Here is a 25,576-nt window from a genome sequence, read left to right as displayed (position 1 = left end):
TGTGTACTGGAAAATTTTTTAGGCAGAGCCCTTTTCTCTCCTTTTAAAAAATATTTCCTTGGTAAACAAAATCCAATACAGAATTCTGAAAAGGATTTGAGAGTTTATCTGGACCTCAGATCCAAGCCATTTTGAAATCTTTAAAAATAATTTTAAAATTCTCTAAAGTTTCTGGTCTTGTTTGGCAACCTGTACAGGTGCTTAACTATGCTTGCAGTTAGGTTGCCCTAGAAATTAGCCCAAGTTTAGCCTAAATCATCTGTAGTTTGAGCCCCTTTCATCTGTGTAGGGAAGTGTATTTCCCTGGTGTTTGCAAGAATCTTATGTTTATATTGTCTTCTTCCAGTCAAGTAAAGCCTGAACAAGTCTATTTAAATCTCTCCTTAGGTTGTGTTTTCAAGGCCTCTCTCCTTTTTTTTTTGTGTAGCTGCTTTTGGAATTCTTCCAGTTGTTCTATGTCATTTGGAGATGTGCTTCTCAAAACAGGTTGAGATATTTGTAATGCTAAGCAGAGTAAAAGGCTTATTCTGTCTGTTTAGCAATGCTGTTACTTTCCACAGATCCTTTCCTGCTCTAATGCTGCCTAATAGTTGGTTTCTGTTACAGATTTTTATGGCTGATTATTTACAGCCAAAACTGTGCTTTGCATGTAACTTAATTCAGCTCCATTTGAGGCTTTTAAACCTTTCTCAATTTTTTTTTCCAGGATTTTCTGATCAACTGAATGTTTGCAATTATTATAATGGAATGTCTGCTTGTAGATATAATTAGTGTACTTACTGATACCAAAATATTTAAATTTTTCCTGTTGTTTTCATAGGCTTGAGTTAATGGAGTGATATCTGATACATCGGTATGATTTGACGGTATTTCGTCAATATATTTTTTTGTACAATTTGGATTTGGATTGATACTCTCCAGCAGCCCAAATGTTAGGATTAAGACAGGCTGACTGGCTGTAGGCATAACTTTAACCATAGCCAGTAACTAAGTACCATGCAATACTAATAAAAAGGGAGCCAAAGAAATAAAATTGGAGAGGATCAAGTGATGCATGGTACAATTGCACATCAACCTCTGACTGATGCCCAGCCTGTCTTGTAGCAGAGATTGATCTCTGGAGCCAGTTCCCCCCAGTTTCTATCCTGTGGATGATGCTCAGTGGTATGGAATATCCCTTTGACCAGTTTGTCACCTGCCCAGGCCATGTTTTCTTCCAACTTTTTGTTCACCTCCTCACTGGCAGAGCATGAGACACTGCAAAGTCCTTGACTTGGAGTAAGCACTGCTCAGCAGCAACTAAAACTTCAGTGTGTTATCAACATATTCTCATTAAATCCAAAGCACATCACTGTGCCAGCTACTAGGAAGAAAATCAGCTTTGTCCCGACTGTTCCTCACACTGGCTGTGCTAAGGATAGGTTTGATCATGGATGGCAGTCATGCTCATGTGACAGGCCACGTCTGTTAGTTGCAGTCATATAATCAAGTCGTACTTGTTCTGGACAAGCTTTTGATTCAGTTGTGTTGTACTTTTTACCTTCTAGGTGTTTATAAATGCACACTGTAAAAAACTCTTATAGTATTTGATTTCAAATTCACGGGTCTGTGATTTTTTTTGAATTCCCCCTTCTGCGTTTAAAGACAATGTTCTAAAGAAGTGTAGCCCTTTCTTTCCAATTTCAAGGAAATCTTACCCATGCTAAATTTTTTTCAGTGTATAATGATTAAATATGAATAAGCATCATTTAGCTTAATATCTTTATAGAGTTTACTTGTGTTTTTATTTGTCAACTCCTACTTCTACAGATTGTTTCTGAACCTTATCTTTGATTTGCTTTCTGAAATTGTCCATACTGCCTTTATGATTTACAGACTATTAGATTTGCATGTTTTTGTTACTATTAAAAAGAAAAGGTGCCTCTAAAACAGCTTCCTGTGAATTGTTCCTAGGGTTTAAGCATTTGTTAGAGAGAAAGGGCTGCTGTCAATTGTCATCTTCAGTTAGGAAGCTAATGGAAATAAGCTGTTTCTGGGTGAAAATATAGTGACCACACAACTCAATTATGGTTATTAGTGATCTGAAAAAGACACTAATAACCACCGAATCACAGAATGGTTGAGGTTAGAAGTAGCCTGTGTTAGCTGCCTGGTCCAATCCCACTGCTCAAGCCACGCCACCCAGAGGATGTTGCCCTGGTCCATGCCCATATGGCTTTTGAGTATCCCAAAGGAGGGAAGACTCCACAAGCCCTCTGGAGGACTTGTGCCTGGGCGCAGTCACTCTAAGTAACAAAATGTTTCCTGTTGTTGACACAATGCCTTCTGTGTTTCAGTTTGTGTCCATTGCCTCTGCTCCTGTCACTTTGAAAAACTATGAAGATCCTGGCTCCATCCTCTTTATACTCTGCCTTCAGGTATTTGCATACATTGATGAAGAAGGCTCCCCCTGAGCCTTCTTGTCTCCAGCCTGAACAGTCCCAGCTTTCTCAGCCTTTCCCCACAGGAGAGAAAGTCCAGTCCCTTCATCATCCCTGTGGCCTGTGGGACCCTCTCCACTAAGTCCATGTTTCCCTCTTGCTGAAGAGGCCAGAACTGCACCTGCTACTCCAGGTGTGGCCTCATTATGCAGTGCTGTGTCGGGAGGATGTGTCACCTCCCTTGAATTACTGGCAACACTTGGCAAGGTTTGCCTGAATGAGGCAGGTAACAGTGTTTTGAAGAATTTCAGAACTAACAGGAAAGAGTAAATGGACAGAAAAAACCAGCCTTGCTTCAACACTGAAAAAGCCAGCTATACATTCTTCAGTGGAGGCTGTTCGATTCTGCATGCAATGTGGTGGCTTAAAATTAGGAATGGGATCTGTAAGTCGTGGATGACCTCCAAGAGAAGCTTTGTAAAGCAAACTACGTGAAATGGAGAATAACAGGGAGGACCTTGTGTTTTTATATGGATAGGGAATGTGCTGCAATTCTGAGCCCCGTGTCAAGGACTTTTTCACGTGGAGTACTGCACATTTATTATGGATTTGGAGAAGGTAAATTAACAAAAAAAAATAGGTGTAGAAAATTGAGATGAGGCATTGTGAATGTCTGAGTTGGCTATCTTGAAGGGGATGTTAAGTGAAAGGGATGTAACATTGTAACCTGCTTAAAGCTGTTTGCCTGCGTAGGAGAAACTAGGTGCATTTCACTCCTACCACAGTGGGGAGGAGACTGGGAAGGGGTCTGGGATGGAAACCTGGATTTCTTCTTCCGATCTGCTGAGAAAAGCAGGAGTTACGATTGTCCTGTTCAACAGAACTACTCATTTCTAAAAATAAGTATTTCTGTTCATGGCAGTCTCTTGCCCTAAGCATGTACCTACTTTTAAGGATATACCTAGTTCTAGCTATGAATAGAGATGCATATGAACATCATAGAAAATTCAGGTTATTAATTTTTCCCTAAGGAAGAATGTAAATCTCAAATTACTTTTAAAAATCCCCTTTCAAAAGGAGCAGGCATTTGCTTCTATTTCAGTTCGTAGTGGAAATACAGGTTTTAATTTTCTGAGATGTTGCTGGGGCTAAGAGTAGAAAAATGCTAAGAAGGGCCTAGTAAAGAAAAAGTGTTCTGGAAGGTTTGTAAATGCCAGGTGTCAGGATCTAAAATGGTTTCCTATTGTAAGGAGCAAAGATAAAGTCCTCTGGAGATAGACTTTTAAAGGGAGATTTATTAGTTCATCTTTGCTTCTGATGCAGCACAGAAAAAATATTTCCATGGTTAAACCAATAAGTTTTTTACTTAAATGTATTTCAAAATCAAGATTGGATGCTTTTGTGGAAGATTCCAAGAGTCAGAAAATGTTTTCCATTAAACTGGATTCTGGTAATCGTGTTTATCCATTCTAATCTGAGTGGTTTTGAGCTGTATTCCTGGCATTATTTCTTGTTATGCCTGCCTGGTTTTTGCCTTTTTACCAAGTGTCCTAATGGAACTCTCATTCTTTCACTATGAAAGTAGCATTTGTCTTCTAACCAGGTATTTTCTAGTCTGAGCTACTGTGCCATGTGGTTCTCACAGCTGCTTCTGATGTATCAATTCTGACAAGGGTGCTGTGTTAAGCAAGCCATGGGTTTGATCCTTTATGTAAAACCTAAAAATTGCCTAAGAAGTATCATAATCAATAGTGGTGAAAGTGCTGGTGAAAGGCATTATGCCTAGTTTCTTCTTTTGAAGAGAAGGATAGGTGGAGGTAAAATTGTGTCTTCCTGTGAGAGCTTGCTTTGGGGTTAAGGACTGAGTAACTGCTGAAGTGAGGCAAAAGGAGAGTTGCAGAGGAAGCTGCAGATGCCCAGGCTCATTGAGGGGCTGCAAGGCTGTGGTGAGGAGCTGGAAACAGGCAGCCTGTTCTCAGAGGGAACAGGGAAAGCTTCTGAGGGACTGGGGTGGTTGAGCAGAGTCTGCCACTGTTCAGAATATGCTAGACTTGGCTGGAAGTATGAGTCTGTCTGCCAAGGACACAATGAACAAAGGGAGGGATGTGCTTTTTGTTCTGGCTGCCCTACTTGTTCTCAGATTTTTCTGTTAGGAATTTAAGCTTCTAGTTCTTGTTCTAGTAAAGTGTTGTTCGGTTTTATTGTGTGTCATGTTCCCTCTTTTTGTGTCTGTTCTCCCCCCCAAAAAAAGTAAAAGCCTTTAAGACAATTCTCAAAAACTGTATGAAGAGGAGAGGGGTGTGAGAATCCAGACACACAGTTTTAGAACTGTGGCTAACTCTGGGTGCTTTGCCTAAGTCCTGTCCTTCTTTGACTAAGCAGTTTGGGTCATTCACATGTGAAGCCTTTTTCTTGAAGTTTTCCCACAGCAAATCATAGTGACTGTTGGAGCATATAGTTATTAAAGTAAATGTTTTGGGTTTTTTTGATACCTTTCTTGTGTGATGATCCCCTGTCATTTTTCCGTTATTTATTTTAAATAATCTTTACAAGTGTTTGGTGTCTTTAATAAAAATACTAATTTTTTTCTACAGTCTCTGCTACCTGTACTAAAAGTAAGATGACATTTGCTTTTATAGTTACAGGCCTCTGCAACTTAAAAATGTGTATTTGGGAGTAAGTAGTTTTGTAGTTAGAGTGGTAAGAGGAATCTGACTTAACTGTGATGCATACAGTGCAACAGAATCTGCTATTTAAATTAACATTTTAGGAATTACAAGTTGGTGTAGGAGGTACATGTTCCTACTATTAAGTTAAAATATTGGGATTTTACAGTGAGAGGCTTTTAGTACAATTCCATAAATGCAGCAATATTTTATAATGTGCTGTATGGAGTTATGTAGGTGCTGTACAGATGAAACTATGTGCAAAAGTGTAATTATTACATTTATCCCATGTGGCAACATCTCACTTGTGCTCCAGTATTCATTGCTGCAATGTAATTTCTTTCAGTAGGGTTTGCTTCACCCTGCATCCGTGGCATTATTTCTGTGCATCTCTCCCCTCTTGTGAGTTCTAGGAGGGACTTGGATTATTTGAGGAAAATCAACTTGGTTTGGGACAAAGAGGTATTAAACACTATTGTTTTATATTTGTAATGCACATATATTGTGATGTGATGGCAAGCTTTAAAAAAAGAAATTGTTTATTTTCTGTCTCATTTTATCTTAAAAATTAACACCTAATAAATTGTTAACAGTTAAATAAACAGAAAAAATTCATAGAATGAGGAACACCAAGGTCTCTGATTCGGCCTCCTGCTCAAAGCAGGGTCAGTGGTGGGGACAGATGAGGTTACTCCGGATTTTGTCCTGTTGGGTCTGGATAACGATTGCCATCCTATGCTTTCTCTTTCAAGCTGGTCATCAGCTAGGAGTAGATCTATATGAAGTCAAGGTGGACCTTGACAACAAAAACCTACCCAATGCCTCAGCATTCACATTGAATTAAAATTACCTGCATTACCACTTCATGAAACATCTGAGACTAATGAGACAAAGCTGTGGGCTGCTTAACAGCAGTTCTGATTGTCTGAGGTTTCCATCTCTGCCTTGTAAACCTGGTCTCATGGTTTTGTGGTGATCCAGTGTGATTGGGCCGTGATGAATAACTATGACTCTGGATTAAAATCTTTGTCCCTTTATTCTTGCAGTTGTAGATTTTACAGGAGACAGACATTTTCACTTTTTTTATACATCATTGCATTCACAGGCTTTATTCGTTCACTGTTGAAGTAATTTGAGAAATTTATTCAGTCATTGCAGAAGTGCAGCATGTCTGTGTCTTGTTAAAATACTCAGTTTAGGCTAGAGGTGTGCTAATATGTTCATAGTCTCCTAAAATACCTTCTCTGGCAAAGACAAAAATAACTTACGGGTGCACTGTTGAGTTTTTGGCTCTGTCACTTATCTTAATTTGCTAACAGCTGAAGGCTAACTTATGTACTGCTTTCAATTATAATCAAAATATCTGATCTGTATGGCAGAGCTTCATATAGACTGAAAAATACTTCAATAAGCCATCAACTGAAAGGTTTAAGATTACTATGTTTAGTTATTAAGTATATAATTCTCTATGAATTGTGACAGGATTGCATTTCCCTCTTGTAGGTGTCCTTTACACTTGATGCTGCTTCAAGTGGAATGTTTTTTTCTCATGATGGCTTCTGTTGTTTCTTTTTTCCAGCATCCTTTCTCAGTCAACATTTGTTATCTTTGCATCTCCAAAGATGAAATATGACAAGGTTCTGGCATTCAGCTGAAATCACTAAAACAAAATATGAATCTTACAATCTGTTTGCTTGGTTTTAATTCTGTTGTCTTCTCACAAGACTGCCACCACCCTTTTTATTCCTGTTGCCTCTTTCTAATTTGAATGTATGTGCTGGCATAAGACTATATGTGAAATGGTGTTACAGCAAACAGTGCTTGTCCTTAACACCCAGCATAAGTTTGAAACGCATTCCATCTTTAAAATTTTATCCAGCTTATGCCTTTGTCCAGCAGAGAGCTACTAAGTTGGTCTGGAGAGGACCTTTCCTCTCTTTTGAGGAAAGGCTGAGGGAGCTGGGCCTGTTCAGCCTTGAGAAGAGGCCATTGAGAGGGTCTCATCAATGTATATAAATGTCTACAGGGTGGTTGTGAAGAGGATGGAGGCTCTTGGTGGTGCCTACCAATAGAACGAGAAGCAATGGTCAGAAACTGATGCACAGGAAGTTCCATCTGAGCATGAGGAAGAACTTCTTTACTATGTGAGTGACCGTGCACAGAAACAGGTTTCCCAGAGACTCTGCAGAGTCTCCTTCACTGGAGATATTCAAGAGCCATCTGGACACAATCCTGTGCTGTGTGTTCTAGGATGACCCTGCTTGGGCAGGGAGATTGGACCAAATGACCCACTGTAGTCTCTTCCAACCTGACTCATTCTGTAATTGAAATTTTCCAAGTAACAGAAAGACCTAAGTAGAATATGCTTTCAGACTAGTAATGTCTTTACAGAATCTTTTCTCAACTCTTCCAACAGCTAAAAGTGAGAGGAGAGGGATTTCATTGAGAGCATTGTAAGTTATTTAAGAGCTAGCACTCCCAAGTATTCAATAGCATTTGAAATTTAGCCTTGGCTGGACGGATACCTGGTGGTCCAAAGATCAACCAGTAAGATTTATTCACATTGTGAAAACGTAGTTTAATTAAATAGCTAATGGCAAAACATGGGCATATAAACTCACCATGTTTTGTTTCACATAAATAGAGTACAAACCCCTCATGGAGGATTCAAACCCCTCATGGAGGAGTCCTCATTACTCTGGTCTGAGACTTGATGGGTACCTCTGGATTTCAGTCATCAAAACCGTATGGAATGGTTTACTTAAACAACTAAAAGATACTGTTGATTTTCTTTCATATTCTCAAGTCACTACTAAGTGTCATAATCCCCAAACATGTTAAACTGTATTTTTTTAAGGCATACAGACCAGGACATGCACATTTAGCTGGAACAGTTTTTCAAATTTGGTTTATAATGAAAATACAGAAGGAAGCTGAACTGCAGTGATACTGCCAGGCCTCACAATAATGAATAATCAGAGTGTGTTCTGTGTGCTCGTGTTACAGATTAGTTTGTCTTGACTGTTATAATATATGTGATTTTTCAAAGTCTTGACATTCCTGGCAAGTGCAGCGTAGGAGCTTCTGGATGCATTCTAAATTTCTGGCTGACTGGCAATCACACTATTTTTAGAATTGAAGGCATACAGTGTAGAGTTTCACATGCTTAGAATAAAATTAAAAGTTCTATCTGAAAATTAGTGATTTTGATTAACTTGAACGCAGTTTATAAGTATGTTACACCCTTTCTAGCAAAAACTTGTTTTGGAGAGTAGACAAGTTTAGTATTTAGGTGTTCTTATAATAGTGACCATAAAGCAGTTCAGCATAAACTAAAATCCGGGAAAACTACAGAGCCCTGGGAGTCCAAATGAAAAGTATTGGTGTCTTTTTCTTCCATTTTGACAGTTAAAGGAAAAGATGCAGCCAGAAATACATGTATGATGTGAGTTAACTTCTGACTTTGTGACTGATACCATCATGAGGATTTGGGCTTCATGGCAGTGGGATATTCTTTAATGACTGTAGTCTTTTATGGAGGGATGGGATCCACCTGTCCGGAAGAGGTGAAGGAATCTTTGACAACAGGCTAACCAACTTGGTGAGTAAGACTTGGTTTTAAAGTGAAGGACTTGAGGGGTTGGGTCCAAAGTGGCAATGCTCACATCATTACATCCAACTGGGGAACATGAGGAACTGGAGCTCCTTGTGTAGCCACAAAGTACTATATCGTAGAAATAACTGAAATGTGGTGGGGCAGCTCATGTGTCTTGAGAATTGTGCTGGATGGCCATAGGCTGTTTTATAAAGATAGGCAGGAGGGAAGAAGAGGAGAATGAGTTGTGCTCTATGTTAAGGAGAACCTCGAATCTGTAATAGCCATCTGTGGTGATCATGGAGGCTCTTTTGAATGCTTCTGAGTCAAACTCAGAGTTGTCGTCTCCAAAGGGAGTCTTAGAGTAGATGTCTGCCACTAACCTCCAAACCAAGATGATAGGGCCTGTGAAGCAATATTTAGGTCACTTAAGCAAACTTCAGGTCAACAGAACCTGGTTCTTATGAGTGAATTCAACTACCCAGACATTTGTTGGAAGAACCATATAGCGCTTGATGTGTCATACATCAAATTTCTGGAATGCATAGGGAACTGCTTCCTCATACAAGTGTTAGATGTGCCAACTAGGAGTGAGGCACTGCTGGACTTGCTGCTCAAAAATGGACAAAAGCTGTTCTGTAATATCTCAATGATAGCCTTGGTGGCAGTGATCACAATATTGTGGTATTTGGGATCTGGCTGAGTGTGCTGAAGGCAATACTGAGAAAAAACCAGAAGTTTAGAAGAGCACACTTTCAGCTCACTCAGAGCTCAGTTGGCAGGGATCCGTGGAGGATAAAAGAGCTAGTGAGTGCTAGGATTTTTTCAAGAATGTTTTCCTGGGAGCACAAAAGCAGTTCATCCCCTTCAAAGGTGATGGAAGTAATCAGAGAAAAAGATGCCCTTGGCTTAACTGAGAGCTTCTGAGTGTGTTCAAAACCAAGAGAACTGTAACAGAGACAGAAAGTGGATGAACACCTGTTGAAAACTACAAGGACATTGCCAGGGTGTGCAGAGATGCAGTTAGGAAAGCAAAATACCTCTTTCTGTATAATCTTCCTGTGGATTATCACAAGCCAGATGAAGCATGTGATTGGGAAAGGCCAGCATGGATTCCCCAAGAGCAATGGTGCTTGACAAACATGATTGCCTGCTATGACAAAACAGCCTGCTTGGTTGATGGGGAGTGAGGAGTGGATGATGTCTACCTGGATTTCTCTAAGGCTTTCAATACCATTTCCTGTGGCCTTTTCCTGGAAAAACTGATGTGTGATGGCTTAGATAAGTGATTTGTGCAGTGGGTGGGGAAGTGGCTGAGAAACTGCACTCTCAGCCATGTGGTGATAGATGCCTCCACTTCAAACTGGCAGCCCATCCCAGGGCTTGATATTGGGCCCAGTGCACTTTAATATCTTCAAATGTAATCTGGAAGATGGGATGAAATGTGGTAGAGATTTGGGCACTTTGGAAGAGAGTGTCATCCTGCAGGAAGACCTGGACAGGCTGGAAGAGTGGCTGAGCAGAACCTTGTAAATTCAACAGGGACAAGTGTAAAGTTCTGGGAAAGCAAAGTCCAGGAGTGCAGCACAGGCTGGGATCTGCCTGTCTGGGGAGCAGCTCTGGGAAAGGGGCCTGGGGGCCTCTGAGGGACAACAGCTTAAGGGTGAGCATTGTGCTGCTGCAGCAAAGAAAACCAACAGGATGCTGGTCAACAGGGGCATCACCAGCAGAGAGAAAGAAGTCATTGTCCCACTCTATTCAGTGATTGTCAGGCCACATCTGGAACATTGTGTTCAGTTTTGGTCCCTGCTCTGCAAAAAAGGATGTGGACAGGCTGGAGAGGATCCAGAGAAGGGGACAAATAAAGATAAAAGGATCAGGCAGCCTGCCATATGAGGAAAGGCTGAGAGAACTGGGTTTGTTCAGTCTTGAGAAAAGAATGTTCAGGGGAGACCTTACCACTGTATTCCAATGTTTAAAGGGTGGCTACAGACAAAATGGAGACTTCATATGATTCCTTGGACAAAAGGGAAAAAATGACTTGTAATGGGTACAAGTTACTTCTAGGAAGATTCCAATTAGGTATAAGAAGAAAATTTTTCACAGTGAGAACAATCAAGCATTAGAATAATCTCCCCAGTGTAGTGGTGGATTCCCCAATATTGGACACTTATAAGAATCAGCTGGGCAGGGTGCTGGGCCATTTGTTTAGACTGTGCTTTTTCCAGGAAAGGTTGGATCAGGTGATTCTCTTCCTTTCCAATCTGGTATGCTGTGATCCTGCAATTTAGTTCAGTGCATTGTAATCTGTAACACACTTGTTCATGGAATGCTCTTGTGCACTGGGTGTTTCTGTATGTGTTATATAAATGGGGCAGTCAGAGGGATTGAAATAGCTCTGTGAATTTAGCAATATAAAGGTTCTGTGGATTTATACAGTGGGAATTTGAATGCCTAGAGAGCAGCTGTATAAAGAGGAACTCTGCATTTGTGGATCTTGGTTTAAACCACTTGTTTGTAATCGTACGATGAATCTGTGATAGGTTTCCCAGGCTGGGGTCCACTTCCTTGATTCTGTCTGTCTGTGTTGGCTGTTCAGTGGTGTTACAGTGAATTGTCTAAGGTGCAGTGGGACCTTTGCCATTGTAATCATAGTAAACTTCTATATCGATGTAATGTATATTTCTTGCTGTGAACAAAAAGGTGTAAACTATTTCTTGTAAATTACTTTTTTAACCGTTGCTCTGAATTTAACAAATTTTGTATTGATAATATTTGGCTTTTAATAAATACTGGGTTTTCCACTGTATAATGGCTTGAATTTTGATGAAAAAGACATTTTAGTACATTTTCTAATTCAGAATAGTACCTGTCATGAAAAGTACAACTCAAGATGAACTTGCTTCTTAGTCTCTTTTTTGTAGTTCAGGTTTAAAATTAATACATCTCTTTAAAAGTCTCCTGTGACTTTTGTGTTACCTGTAGATAAAAGAACTCAAGTAATAAAAATTTTCACAAAGGAAGCTTTGAGCTGGCAAAATGATTGCAGATGCCTTTGTGTGTAACTTGCTGTCTCTAGACAGTCCTGCTAGCAGCAGAAGATTTTGTTCGTTGATAAATCAGTATTGCAAAAGATTTGGGAGCGAGAAGTTAATTTGTTTGGACGCTCAGTTTGTGATGAGGAAACAAAAGGTCTTAACCTGCATAAAGAATGGCTCATTGTGTTTGGTCATATTCCTGCTTGTACAAAACAGAAGAAACCAGGAGTATGAGGAAATTTCTAGGCAGTGAGTGTGAAAAGTGTTTGCTGGGAGACAGAAACTGTTGAAGTAAGGTTGATGATTACTTATTTTCTTCAGAGAACCTTAAGTGGCTTTTCTCTATTATGTGAATTCAGTGAGTTGAAAGTTGAGGTCTATAGTGAATTCTTAAATTTGGAAATGTAAGAGAGAGAATAACTCAGGAAGGTAATGGAACACCTTGATGAGGAGTGATTGACAAATAGCAGTAATATGGGTATATATATAGGTGACTAATTCATTATTTTAATCACATATCTCAAAGGACAGTTGATGAACAACCTGAAATTCCTTATTCCTCTTAGCATTGACATGAAGACTGCATTTTTACAGAAATGTAGCCTCTTCCACTAGCATATATTGTGATTAAATCTACCCTAAGTATCTATTAGTTGACTTCATACAACTTACTGTGAGGGACAGGTCGTATGAGTAATAAGCCATTCTAATTTTTTAAATTTCTCTTATTTTTAATAAATTCTGAGATAATTTGATTGCACTGGGCATTTAAAGGGAAATTTTTGAAGCACATTAGAAACTGACCAACATGAGTGGTTTGTATGTCTCCACTGAAGAGCAGGGAGGTGACAAACCAGAGTGAAAGCAGTTCAGTGACTATGGTAGGCCAAAAGTGCCACTAAGTTCAAACATACATGAAATAGGCTCAAGATAATATTCCAATAAATCAAAATTTTAAAAATCTATGGGTTATATAAATACAAATATGTGTAATATGTGCATATGTACTTGGGCAACATAGTTACTTTCTAATTTGAAGATCATAAATACATCTTTGTGCAATGCCATTTGCCTGTGGTTGAAGTAGGTCACTTCACTAAATGATTGTGCCATGACTGGGGCTGTCATTGAGTAGGTGTTTATTTTGCTGTGGGGGTTTTTTTGTGGGTGGTGGGGGGTTTTTTTGGTTTTTTTGGGGGGGATTTTTTTTTTGTTTGTTTGTTTTTGTTTTTGTTTTGTTTTCCATTGCTAACTGGAAGCATGAAAAATGTTCCAAAAATAAATGCAAGGCTTTTTCATAGTGGGTGCCTTGTGTATTGTGTATCATTCTTTTTTTGTGGAGTATCTCAAATTCATGCCTGGAAATAGTCACTAGTGTTTCTCACATGTGTGAGAAAAATCTACACGAAAATAGGAGTTGCCGTCCTCTATTCCTGTGTCAGGCTTCATCATGGAGCAAAGAAAATGGAGCTACCCACAGGTTTTCTCCTGAGTGAGAGCAGGAAACAGCTGATTTAGGTCTCTGTGTGTGTTTCTGCAGGACCATATGACAAATACTGTGACAGTGGTGACGCTGATGCATCATGTGAATGTTATATACATCAGCATGCATTGATTAAAGGATGCAGAAGATAGGACATTTTAGCAGTGCTTTAACCTAGCTGGGGGGTGGGGATTGGACAGAAATGAAAGAAGTCGTCTGAAGGGATAAGACTTTCCAGGTTAAAAGAATGTTAAGCATTGAAGAAAAGCAGACATTTCATTTATGCCGTGTTTTAAGCAAATTGTGTTTTTCAGAAACGGTTTTATTTGTTTCAGAAGTGTTTTATTGCAGCCACTGTGCTGTTTGAGATGTGTGTCTGATTGCAAGATGGTGTAAATAGCTCAGCAAGGTGTGGGGCTGCAGTGTTGGTGCAGGTCTGACTAGCTGTGGGGATTGCAGTGGATTCAGTACCCTGCTGAAAACAAATAGTTGTTTGAGTCCTTCCTGGAGGCAAGGGAAAAAATAGGGTGGGAAATATAAATAACATCATCCCCTCTGATAAAATACCTCTGTAGGGCATTTTGTTTTGAAAAATGGTTTAAAAGAAAATGCAGCTGTGTTAGGTTGTTAGGACAAACTCCTGGCCTTCCTTTAGTCTTGGAATCATTAAATACTTGTTTTTTGTAACTAAATCTGATTCCTGTGGCCTTTTGTTTTGCATGCCGCTTGCAGGGAGTTGGGTTGTTTATTAATCTGCTGGCTGCCCTGTGTACTGATTCTGGCTGCACAACCACCTTCTCAGAAAATCATATCCCGTATGTTCTGCAGCTGCTGCCATCCTTAACACATGCAGAAAATGTCTCCTGGCTGGCTGAACACAAATTCCAGCTGGCATCACCTTATGACTGAGCAAACCTCGCCTCTCTCCTGGCCGTGTTGCAGCCACACCGGTTCTCTGCCTCAGGTGTTGTGTCTCAAGGCAAAGATGTGGGGCTGCAGCAGAAGTTGGAGGGCTGAGGCAGCTGGGAATCGGCTCCTTCCCCGCAGAAGGTGGGGATATGCATGGGGCATGAAGGGGGTGTGTAGCTGGAGCAGGGTGATGAGTGGGTGAATGGCAATAACAGCTCTTGTCTTATCTCCATCCAGGATGATACTTGCCAAGTGCCGAGTTAACAGCAGTGATGGGTTTAATGATTGACCTTGCTATTGTTTTGCCATAGATAACTTGTTCTGTAAAACTACCTCTGAGTTCTTGTATAAAGCTTACTGATCCACTGAAATGGAATTATTACAAACTATTTTGTTCTTAGCAGTTCTAGTTTACCATTTCCAAACCATTGTAACTATTAAGCCTGTCCTTTAAGATAGCCCTTGCAGTAGTTCCATTATTGTCAATATTCTGTAATGATATTTTTATTTCCTTAAAAATACTCTCAGAAGTTATGTTGCTACTAAGATCCTAATAGGAGACTATTTTCTGACTCTGTGGTCTATGGGTTTCTGCTGGTTTGCAAAATTAATGATACTGGGCACAGTTCTCCAGGAAAGTTACTTACATATTGCGTAGAAGAAAGAGTAAGCATAAAATCACTTGCATGCTGTGATGCTGAAACATCCTTTAGCTAGGCAAATATTATGTAGAAAAATAAGTGAATAGATGAAAATTCACAGCACCAGCTTGTCAGCTATTTGTTTTCTGGGTTATGAGTACTCATTTTTTTCAGAAGATCTCAAGATTCTACTTCCTTCATCAGGGCTTTATAAGGCAGATTCTAGCATCGTGGAGTTCTGCCTTTACAGATTTTTTTGTGAAGCTGTTAGACTTTCTTCTTTGTGTTTTTAAGTGCTCTATACTGTTGTCAGCTTTTTAAAATGCAAAGGTCAGGTTTGGTGCTCTTATCTGCATTGTTTACTGTTATACTTTCAAGTGATTGCAGAAATAGGGGTTGATATAACACAATGTGGTTTTTCAAGTGAGAGAGAACTTAGGTGACCCCTCATGTCTCATCTCAGTTTAACATTAAATTTTGGACATAGTCAACTCTCAGGTTTGAGTTTTCTAGGGGGATCAAATTAATTTTTTTATTCCTACCTTTCCTAGTTCTTTGTTCCTTTTGGAGTCTTACAGGAAGAATGAATCACACAGTATGTTTCTTCCATTCCATGGAAGACAGGAAAGCACCCTCCTTCCTGCCTGTCTTCTGTTTTAGATGATGTTTCTCTCATTTATGAGAGTCTGAAGCTGGTCTCCTTGTCCTTGAGGTGTTCCAGAATTGAAGGGAGCAGGGGGAGAGATTGGAAAGCAAGAGAATGTAACGTTAGAGAGCACGTGGAAGATCTGAAGTGTTTTTGTATGGCTTTTTTACAAGAATATCTGCGTTGCATTTGTCATGTATTAATGTTGCCTTTGGAATATGGCCTGTAGCTAATAACTGGAATGATAATTTAATTTAGCTTGGTAAAGATTTACTTTACCGACCCATTACACTGCCATTATGTAGCAAAACATCAAAATACATTAGTCGAGTGATAATGTCAGCAGCTGATCTGCAGTAAACAAACAGTCAAGCCCACCACAAATGATTCTGGCACAACTGAGCTAATAAATCCTCACGTACCCAGCCTTGTGTGTCTGTTTGTCTACAGGAGACCGAGGGGCCTGGGTAGGGTTTTCTCTACTGGCTGAGCAAACCCAGCATGGCTCTTGGGCTCCAGGGACTCGACCAGGACAGCCAGGCCTGCTGGAGGCTCTGCAGCCTCCTGCCGGGGGTTGTGTCGGGCTGCTCTTGGAGATAAATGCTAGAGAACTCGTCCACTTGGTAAATCTGCTTTAAAATGGCTGTCAGACCCAAAAATCTTCAGTTGAGGGCTGAAAATGGGTGGAATGTGATAGTCAGATTGCTTATTACCAAAGCATGGTGGTGTGAATGTTTCCATCTCTGGAAATGGGCTCACAGGCAGTCTGGTTTTGTCTTTTTATTTGTTGTTTATTTCAATGCATTTTGGATCTCCACTTGAAGTAATCAGAGGGGACAGACTAGTGTGTGAATCAGATGCTTCTGAGTGGCCAGAAGGATTAATATTGCTTGTATTTCAGAGGTGCACACACTCTGAGGCTGTTATTGTTCATATCATAAAATGGATCCATTTCCTATGAAATACTAATTATGTATGTCAACAAAGCATACATAAAGAAATTGTGTAAATAGGCAACTAGGTGTAAAAACAGCAGATAGGAACAGAGTAGCTTACCTTGCAGCTCTCAGATAGTCAAAACTAGGCTAATTCTAATCAATATTTCTGTTGGCTTGTGCTGGATGATTGCAGAATTAGATGTTTAGCTTTGACACTTTGGACTTTTTTTTTGATGTACATTTTTTCCCTTTGAAGTTTTGTAAGCAAATATTGTGTGTTCTATCTGCACAGAGTTGAATTTCTCTGTGTGAACAATGCAAAGTGATTATGATCATTCTTATTAAAAAAATTAATATAGCTGTTTTTTAATAAGAACTCAGTTCTGACCCTAGAGGCAAGAATTCAATTTTTTTTTAGGCTTTTTTTTTAATTTGCCATAATCTGTAGAAAAACAAACCAGCAAACCCAGGTGGCAGCTTTCAGCACAGGGCTTGGGAAAACTCAGAGGCTATTCTGTCGACCTTTTTTAATAATCAGTGCAGTATAATGTTACATGGTGTGTAGGTCTGCCTTTTGAAATGGAATAATTACACATTTAAAGAAAAGTACTATTTCCTAATATAGTGGAAGAAGTAGATCTTGACTAGACATGAAGCCGTTATTTCAAGGCTAAATGTGTAGTGTGTGCGAACTAGCTGGTAAAAAAGCACCCCGTGTTGATTGGTTTATTTAACTTTCTTCCAGCAAAACAGCATATTGTGCTGTTGTCCTTCTACTGCATGAGAAGAGCCTAAAATAACAGAAGCTGTTGTGACATCTCTCAAATCCTGCCTTTGTCAAGGTCACAGTTCTATTTTTGCTACATTTTATGCAAACAGAGATAGGTATGGTAGGAAGATGCGTTTTATAACTTAGATGCTGAGTCCCCCGAAAGTGTAAAATAAAAATGCAACTCCCACCCCTTGCTATGCAAAAACATAACGTATGTTGGCTGATTGTTAGCCTGGATCTGTGTGCTGCTCAAGCTTGCTCATCAGCAGATACAAAGCTCTAGAATTTTCTTGTGGATGTTCTTTCTTGACTAGCAACCCAAAATTTCTGAGGAACACAGGTAAAAGATGGAAATTCTGCTTTTAAACCACGTATGTAATCTTTATATTCTTAAATATGTGGAAGCATTATATAAGTAGGTTCTGCTGGCTAATTCAGTTTTATGAAATTTGTGTCTAGTTATGCCAAAGATGTTAAAATTAACAGCTTTTACTCAAGTGTGTTTGGAGCAACACAGAGTGGTAAAGATGAGGGTGTGCTTTAGAGCCAGAAGTTAATAGAGGTGTGTAGTATGCTGAGGGTTATTAAACACATGGATAATGTGTTTGAATCTGGGTCTATAAAGTGCTGATTGTTTGAGTGTGGGAGAACACTGGGAAGCAGTTTCTGTTCAGCAGAAGCAGCAGCTTGTTCTGCTGATCTGCATTCCTGAGCATCTGTGTTTGAGCTCCTGCTGTGGGGAGGACGCAGTTCTGGATCCTGGGCTAGATGGAGACTTTGTCTGAGCCTTTATGTCCTCCTGTTATATATAATGTGCACGATGGTTGCCGTATGTCCTGCTTTTGACTGGACAAGGTTTATTTTCTTCCTAGTAGCTGGTGTGTTGCTGTTCTTGGGATTTAGTATGAGAACAGTGTTGATGACACACTGACATTTTGGTTGTGGCTAGGTAATGCTTACTGTAAGTATGCAGGTACGTGTCAGTTTCCCATGCCATGCCAGTGAGGAGGTGCACAAGAAGCTGTGAGGAGGCATGGCCAGGACGTCTGACCTCAGCTGGTCAAAGGGATATTCCATTACCATAGAGTGTCATGGTCAGTGTATAAACTGGGGGGAGTCACCTGGAAGGGGATTGATCTGCTCCTCAGTGAGCAGGTGTTGAGCAATTGTACTGTGCATCACTTTTCTCTTGGGTTCTATTAGTTGTTCTGCCTCTCCTTGTGATTTCAATTATTATTATCAGTATCAGCATATTTATTATTATGATATCTAGTTGCACTTAATCAGTTGTGCTTATCTCGACCCATGAGGTTCACCTTTTCTTTCCACTTCTCCCTTTCCCCCTGGCTGGTGGGTGTTTGGTGGAGGCAATGAGGGAGTGGCTGCCAGCTGGAGTTAAACCATGATGCTGTGTCATGTGGAGTGAATTTTTAAGGTGACACTGGATAAAAATGCTTTCCTGCAGGAAAAGAAAATCAACTGTTCAAACAAAATCCAACCACTTTGCACTGAAGTGAGCAATGCTGGCATGACTGTTGCGTTGGCTGTGCTAAACTTGTGAGGAAAATAAAAACCAGGGTTACAGGGATGAGATGGAAGTTTTCTGCATTAGCTGAAATGGTGTTTCAGGAGTCATTGTACGTAATGCTAGCAGTAGAAAGTGGAATAGGCAATGCATATCAAATTCCATTTGGAGACTAGAAGAAAGTTCATGTAATAGGAAGGAACCAAACCCTGTGTGTGTGTGTGTATACATAAACATATTGATAGAATGATGCATTTTGGTTTTATATGTATACATGGAGGTAAAAATTCCTGATGTGTATGTTGCTTAATGTTATTTGTCAAAATATGACTAGACAAAGAATAGTGAATAGTACAAGGTATTTTATTTGCTAATAAGAGATTAATTTGCCATTTTTAAAAAAAATAGAATTATATGGATATTCTCTTGATGAACACCTTCTGTAAAGAAGTACATGGAGAGGCTGCTTACTTAGTATTTTCTATATATTGTAATACTTATGTGTATAGTTTAAGGTACTTCATTTATAATACGTTAGAATATGCTTTTAAAAATATTGAGTAGTTTACTTGATATATTTTTTTCTAAAGCAAAGATAAAATTTTATGGGTAGAACAGAATTTCATACTGTTTTGAGTGTTCTGAGGAGTTCAAAATTGTAAGGAATTGAAATATTATATGGAATACCTGTACAAGAAAAGCCCTTCTGTATAATAGGCTACCTAATATTGTTTACTGAATTTTTTGTTTTTAAACTTTTAATCGGGAGTTAAAAGTATTACTGTGTTCTGCTTTCTGGTATGTGCTACAGTGTCTTCCAGATATGTCTGAATTTGTTGCATCTGTTGATAGATAAAGTAAGGTTGTATTGACAAAAGATCCTGGGAATTAGTCTCAGACATATTTTAAATGAATGTTTTTGTGTTTTTATGTTACATAATACAGTGTTCATTGCAGGTCAGTTTGTCTAAAAGTTACTTCTAATAATAACAATGTTGTGACATACCTGTTGCTGTTCACGTTCAGTGTGAAATACTTTTGTCTTTCTGCTTGCATGGACAATATACAGTGAGAAGCAAGTACAGAGTAACATTGACTTTTAAGACCAATTGCTTTTCTACTGGTGGAGAAAATTTAGCCTTGGGTTAAACTGATGCATTTGTGTGCAGCCTGTAATTAGCTTTGTAGTTGGGTAAAACTTGGTGTGGTAGAGCTGTGCAAAACTTAACTCGGTTTTCTGATCTAAAGGGAGTTTTTGGTGAACGGATCATTGAAGAGAGTAAGAAACATGCAGTAAGAGTACTTTAGAAAGCTCTCAAAACATTTTTAGATACTATTTGAATTTTTTCAGTAAAGGCAGATTTATGTGAGAGTTAGGATGATCAACAAGTTGCACTACAAACCTGCAGAAGAAACAACAGGAATCATGCAAGCTGTCAAACCTTTTAAGTTTCTTTAGGGGAGAACATTTTCCTGCACTTTGGCTGATGAAATGATGTTTGTAATCAACAAGGGATATGTGATGTGGCATGGCTAATGTGCAGAGATGCAGTTGGAAGTTGAAAAGCATTGTATGGGTTGCAAGTTCCTCTGTTTTATTTATCAGTTAAAATTTTGCAGTCTTCCAGTCTGTGTGTAACTTGGAACTGTGGCTGACATAGCTGGAAGATAGTTAAGATTCATAGCTGTGTTTGGTGAGTGCAACATAACAGCAAATTTCACTGCTCTGTCAGAAGACAGCTTTTGTTTTAGACTGAAATTTGGAATCTAATCAAGAAGTTGGAGGTGTTTTTTCTTTCTTCCATTTCTGCACTTAAACTTCAGTGTCGGTATTAACTGAATGTTGTAAGAAACCCCTACCACGCTGGTCATGATGGCTAATATTTATTTCATGGAATTGTGGATTCGTTTGAATTGATTTTTAAAGGACATCTAGCCCACCCTTCAATGAGCAGGAACATCAACTAGATCGGGTTGTTCAGAGCCCTATTCAAGCTGACTTTGGATGTTTCCAGGGATGGGGCATCTGTCACCTCTCTAGGCAACCTGTGCCAGCGTATTCTTCCAACAAGCACTTTTGTAGCATTTAGTCACCCAGTATAATACTGTTTTTGGATTATGGATGTTAATGAAAGCAGGAAATAAACTATTGCTAAAACAGACCCTCTAAATTTTTTTTTCACCAAAACAGATGTAATTTAATGGTATATAAGGCAATCTGTAATTTCCAAGTTAGATGTTTTAAAATATTCAATGGTTTATATATAGCACATTTTTCAGTTAAAGGTTAAACTGCAGGTGTTCTATATAGCAAGTGTCAGATTGAAGAATAACTTCTAATACCTTAGATTTTCTTACCTTAACAAACTTTTGCAAAATATTTATCCGGAAAAGAAAGTCATTCAATCCAAGTTCTAAGGTTGTCTTGCAGTGTCCGTCACTAGTTCACCTAAATCCAGTCCTGGCTGTGATTTTCAGCTTGTTGTATGAATATTTTCATTCTACCTGGACTTTGGATGCATTATACAGTCTGCTGTAGGAATTGCACATCAGTCTTGTGAACATGAAATAAAGACTTTACAGTTCATGTATTAGAGTCCTAAAGGATTAGTTAAGTACCTGCTGGCATTCACTGTCCTTTCGGACTTCAAAGAATATCTGCCAGATTTTGTGAAGTGTATTGGCAAATCAGTTCTCACTAGCATGTTGTTGAGAAAACGGTATGCAAAACTAATTTTATCATACGTGTAACGCTTTCATAAGGCGGTTCATATATGTGTTTTTTCTTACCTTTGCTCAGGATCAACTTAACAGAAGACAAAAGGCACCTTGTTCCTTTTTTACTCGGCTATGTTTAAAATGTGTATTTGAAAATTACTTGCCTTTTCCCGTTCATTTTAAAACAGCAGCACTACAATTTGTGGTACTGAATTTTGAATGCATAGCAGTACATGCAATGGAAATTATTTGATGTATCATTTTCAAAACTTCTATGTTCATGCAGACAAAAATTAACTCTGAACTACAAAAACAACAACAAACTCCCCCCCCCCCCAAAAAAAACCCCCACCAAACCAAAGAAATGCCACCACCAAAACCTTAACAGATTAATTTTCTCTTTATAGGACTTCCAGTTTTTACAGTGGCACTTAAAATTATAAGTTCTAGGCTTTATTTATGTGAATAAATATTTTGGCTACTGACAATAGAATTTATATGGTTGTATTGCATACTTTAAAATAAAAAAGTACGTGCTTGCATAGAATAAACATTACTAAAATAACCTCAGGCGGAATGAAAGTGTAATTACGGATTCCTATTATGTAATACTTTGTAGAAATAATTGGAGATTAAACTCTATTGAAAAGGTACTTTATTTAGTGGAGAAATGTTTATGATCTCTAATTAAGTTTTTTTTTCCCGTTTTCTTTTCAGGTATTGCTTTGTTTTTGCTTTAGGATACCTCACTGTGTGCCAAATTACTAGGGTCTATATCTTTGATTATGGACAATATTCTGCTGATTTTTCTGGGTAAGGAGAAAGATCATCTTTCTGTCTTTTCCTCCTGAGTGATACTGTATCTGTTGTTGTGGGGCTTTTTATTATTTGCTCCCCCCCCCCCCCCCCCCAATTAATTGTTTCAACCTTTAAAACTTTGGGAGAATGCTGAGTGTGTATGTACATATTGGCACACATGCAAACATATAAGTAACTATGCTTTTATCATACAAACTGAGAATTTTTGTGAACAATTGTTCTTACTAGAACCACCAATGTGTTGTCTGTTGCCTCTTGTTCCTGTCTGAATGGCATAAAGGATTTGGTGGCTATGGGTATTTTTTCTCCTTGATTTTTCCATTAAAGTGTCTGCTACCATCCTTGACACCATGATGAACCTTCAATTTTGTCTGGTGTACTTGCTTGTCTGGCACAGTCCAATACCACTTTTTGAGGAAAATCTGAACATTTTATGGAATTTAGCTTTTAGCTTCTTTCTTTTTTCATTTTATGTTAGACGTTCCAGAAGGAGAAAGCTAAGGAGACAGGCACCTGGATGTTGAGGTAGTCCCAGAGACCTTGGAAACAGAACGTTTTGTCTCTGTGTACCCTCAGTTTATATCACGAACTTATACCTATATTTGCCTTGAATTGTATAGGAGCAAAACAGAATTAAATGGGCAAAATAAAAATAAACCATATCAGTAAATCTTTTTTCTGCTACAGACACAGAGATGTGAAGCTCAACGTTTCTTAGAAGAAGTTTGTTACTGTGATAGTGCTTTTGTTGATTTAAAGGAGAGTGCATATTCTGGGAAAAAAAAAATAGATATGGGGAGTATTTGCTAGTCTGCTTAAAGTAACACTTAAATACTTTCCAGGGGTAGTGTGGGTTGGCAGTGGTCTTTGTAGTTCAGCATAACCTATGGCCGAATTGTACTTGTTAGCCTTGTTACTTCTCAGGCTTTATTGGTAACAGTCATGTAGTCCAGATAATTAACTTGTAGGCTGAAGCCAAAAGCTCTTATGGTTGAGTTCATCTTTTCTGTTATCTTTATCTTCTTACCTTCTGAAACAGCTTTCTACATTTGTCTTACATCCAAGTGTCTGCCTTCAAGCCAGATATCCCAGTTCTAATTGTAGTCAGCAGAGATGTGATCGATGTGGACAGCAGAGCCTGAAGGGATTTCAGCTGACCCACCACTCAGCATCTACCTGAGCGTGAACTGGGTCATTTGTCAGATGCCCCTGACTCTATTGACTATATCTCCACTGGCTATAATGAGAGTTTGCAACACAGTCATACGCATAAAGACACTAGATTTACTGATGTTGAATTTAATTTCACCATTACTACTGAAACTGTAATCCAGATGCTCTCCCTTCCAGTTCACTGTAGGGCCAAAGTGTACAACCTTGGCAGTGATCAAAGTTCTGACATGACTGTGGAAACAGTGTAATTGTACTTTGTTGTTCTCATTCTCAAAACAATTAGTAGAGCTTGAGCACGCCATTGCTCAAATGTGACTGTACTGCTTTCAGATGTGGCTCTGATAGTTTGGTGGTAGCTCAGAGATTTCTGCTAGGTCTAAACATGTCCAAAGATTCCCACATCCCAGCCCTGGAGATGTTCAAGGCTGGGTTGGAAGGAGCAGCCTGATCTAATTGAAGGTGTCTCTGCCCAGGGCAGGGATGATGGAGGTAGGTGATCTTCAAGGTCCCTTTCAACCCAAACTATTCCATAATTTATGAGCTCTGTGCTCTGGACAGAACTGTTCTGAAGCCTAGATCCAACTCTCTCTTTGTATGTTTGAGATGGCAGATTTAAACCACCCTTTCATGCACCAATTTGGGAGCTCGATGTATGCATATTGGATTAAATCTCTGATATACACTGCATATGCTCCCTTGACACGAGACAGAGATTACTTCCAAAACAGGCAGAGAAAGAAAAGTTTCTCTGGTTCTGGGAAAAGAAAGTAAGCTCAAGGAAATAACTAAAGTTGCCTAACCAGCTGCTGAGCTCCAGCATGAGCAAGTTCTTCTAAAGATGTTGGCATGGATTCATATAGTGGTTAGCCCCAAAAGAATGTGTGTTTACCTGGGTGTTTCTCCTAGCATGCAGTGCCTGTCTGAGGTGCACAAGCTGAGAAAATCTGCTCAAAATTTCAGGGACTGTCTCAGTGCTCTGACAGTGGAGAAAGCTGGGGACACTTCATGCTGGAGATGCAATTGCTTGTGCAGAGCTGTGTGGTCCTGGCTGCAGTACTAACAGATCCCAGCTGCCTCCTTTGCCTTTCTGCCAGCACCTAAAAGGGATTGTTAAAATCCTGCTTCACAGCCTCACTGTGCCAGGAAGGACTCTTCCTCTTTTAGTCTCTAGATTTTTGCTCCTCAGCCAAATATTCGATGATTCTGGAATAGCCACTTCAGGAGAAAAAAAAAAATGAGAATACCAGGGTCTGCTATGATAACAATGACAGATTTATCAGCTGCAATTAATGTAAGGGCTGACTGAGTTCCTCCTGGAATCCACCTTCCACCAGGCAGGACCCATGCTGTCACATGTCTGCTTACAGAAAGAAAACACATTATGTTTAGAGTCAGTTGGGGATTTCTGCCAGCACCAGGCAGGCCTACAGATTAAATGCTAGAAAAAGGTATGAGGGATTTACCAGACTTGTTCCTGTTTCGTCTTCTTCCTTTAAGACCCTTGTGTGTCACTCTAGTCTTGATATCAGGATTTTGGGGCACTGGTAGTTGCATAGAAATTTTTTCCCCTGATTGCATTTTGAGGACTGGAAATAATTGTGTATGTTGAAACCATTTTAACTGTTACCTAAAAAAAAAATCAATTTGATGGACTGTACCGTATGGCAAAATACTGGTGTAGCTCTGTTAGTGAAGGAGGACTTGATGGCTTTTGGATTTGTGTTTCTGTGCCAACTTAATGTGTTATAAAAATGCCAAGTGCACTCAAGACATAAAGAAAATTAAGTGCCTGTTGTACAGAATTATTATTTTATTGTGAGGACTTTTTGTTTGTTGGGGATTTTTTTGTTGTTTGGTTGTTGTTGGTTTTTTGCTTTGGTGGGTTTTTTTTGTTTTGTTTTGTTTTTGCCTCCAGCTCAGATACTTCGAGGTAAATTCAAGCCCTGATGTGTTTTTTGAGATCTGATTGCAAAATTAAATTTCTAAATTCTAGTAATTTAATTTATGCATTTCCCATTGTTTCCCTACCCCAGGGAGGAGGTTTATAATGTTGACATTCACATCAGGCAAAAGCTCTTAGATACTATGAAAATGGTATAATTTCTCAGTATAAAACTGACTTGGCTACTCAGGGCAGACTATTTCTTGGACAGTTTAGGGTTCACTCAAGTGTACCAAATTCAGAACAAAGTGAGCTCTGTTTGAGCCAGCATAATTATGCTGGGTTTTTGTT

The 25,576-nt window shown here is 39.1% G+C and overlaps 1 protein-coding gene across 5 annotated transcripts in view; it reads left to right on the top strand.

Annotated features, from left to right (window-relative positions):
• Positions 1–25,576, top strand: part of MBOAT2 (membrane bound O-acyltransferase domain containing 2) — a 92,623-nt gene that overhangs the window by 35,695 nt on the left and 31,352 nt on the right. For 2 of the 5 annotated variants that reach the window (XM_066179891.1, XM_066179890.1), the window contains one exon: positions 22,069–22,164. In XM_066179891.1, coding sequence (XP_066035988.1) covers positions 22,069–22,164 — 96 coding nt within the window. Of the gene's footprint in view, positions 1–14,171; positions 14,253–17,361; positions 17,480–22,068; positions 22,165–25,576 lie in introns of those variants that run through there. The other 3 variants (XM_066179892.1, XM_066179893.1, XM_066179894.1) reach the window with 3 other exon arrangements.

The sequence above is a fragment of the Chamaea fasciata genome, unplaced genomic scaffold (genome assembly GCF_029207755.1).
Source record: "Chamaea fasciata isolate MVZ Bird 193981 ecotype frontalis unplaced genomic scaffold, bChaFas1.0.hap1 SCAF_3, whole genome shotgun sequence".
Taxonomy (NCBI): domain Eukaryota; kingdom Metazoa; phylum Chordata; class Aves; order Passeriformes; family Sylviidae; genus Chamaea; species Chamaea fasciata.
Note: the sequence above shows the minus strand (reverse complement) of the source record. Positions and strands in the feature narration are given on the sequence as shown.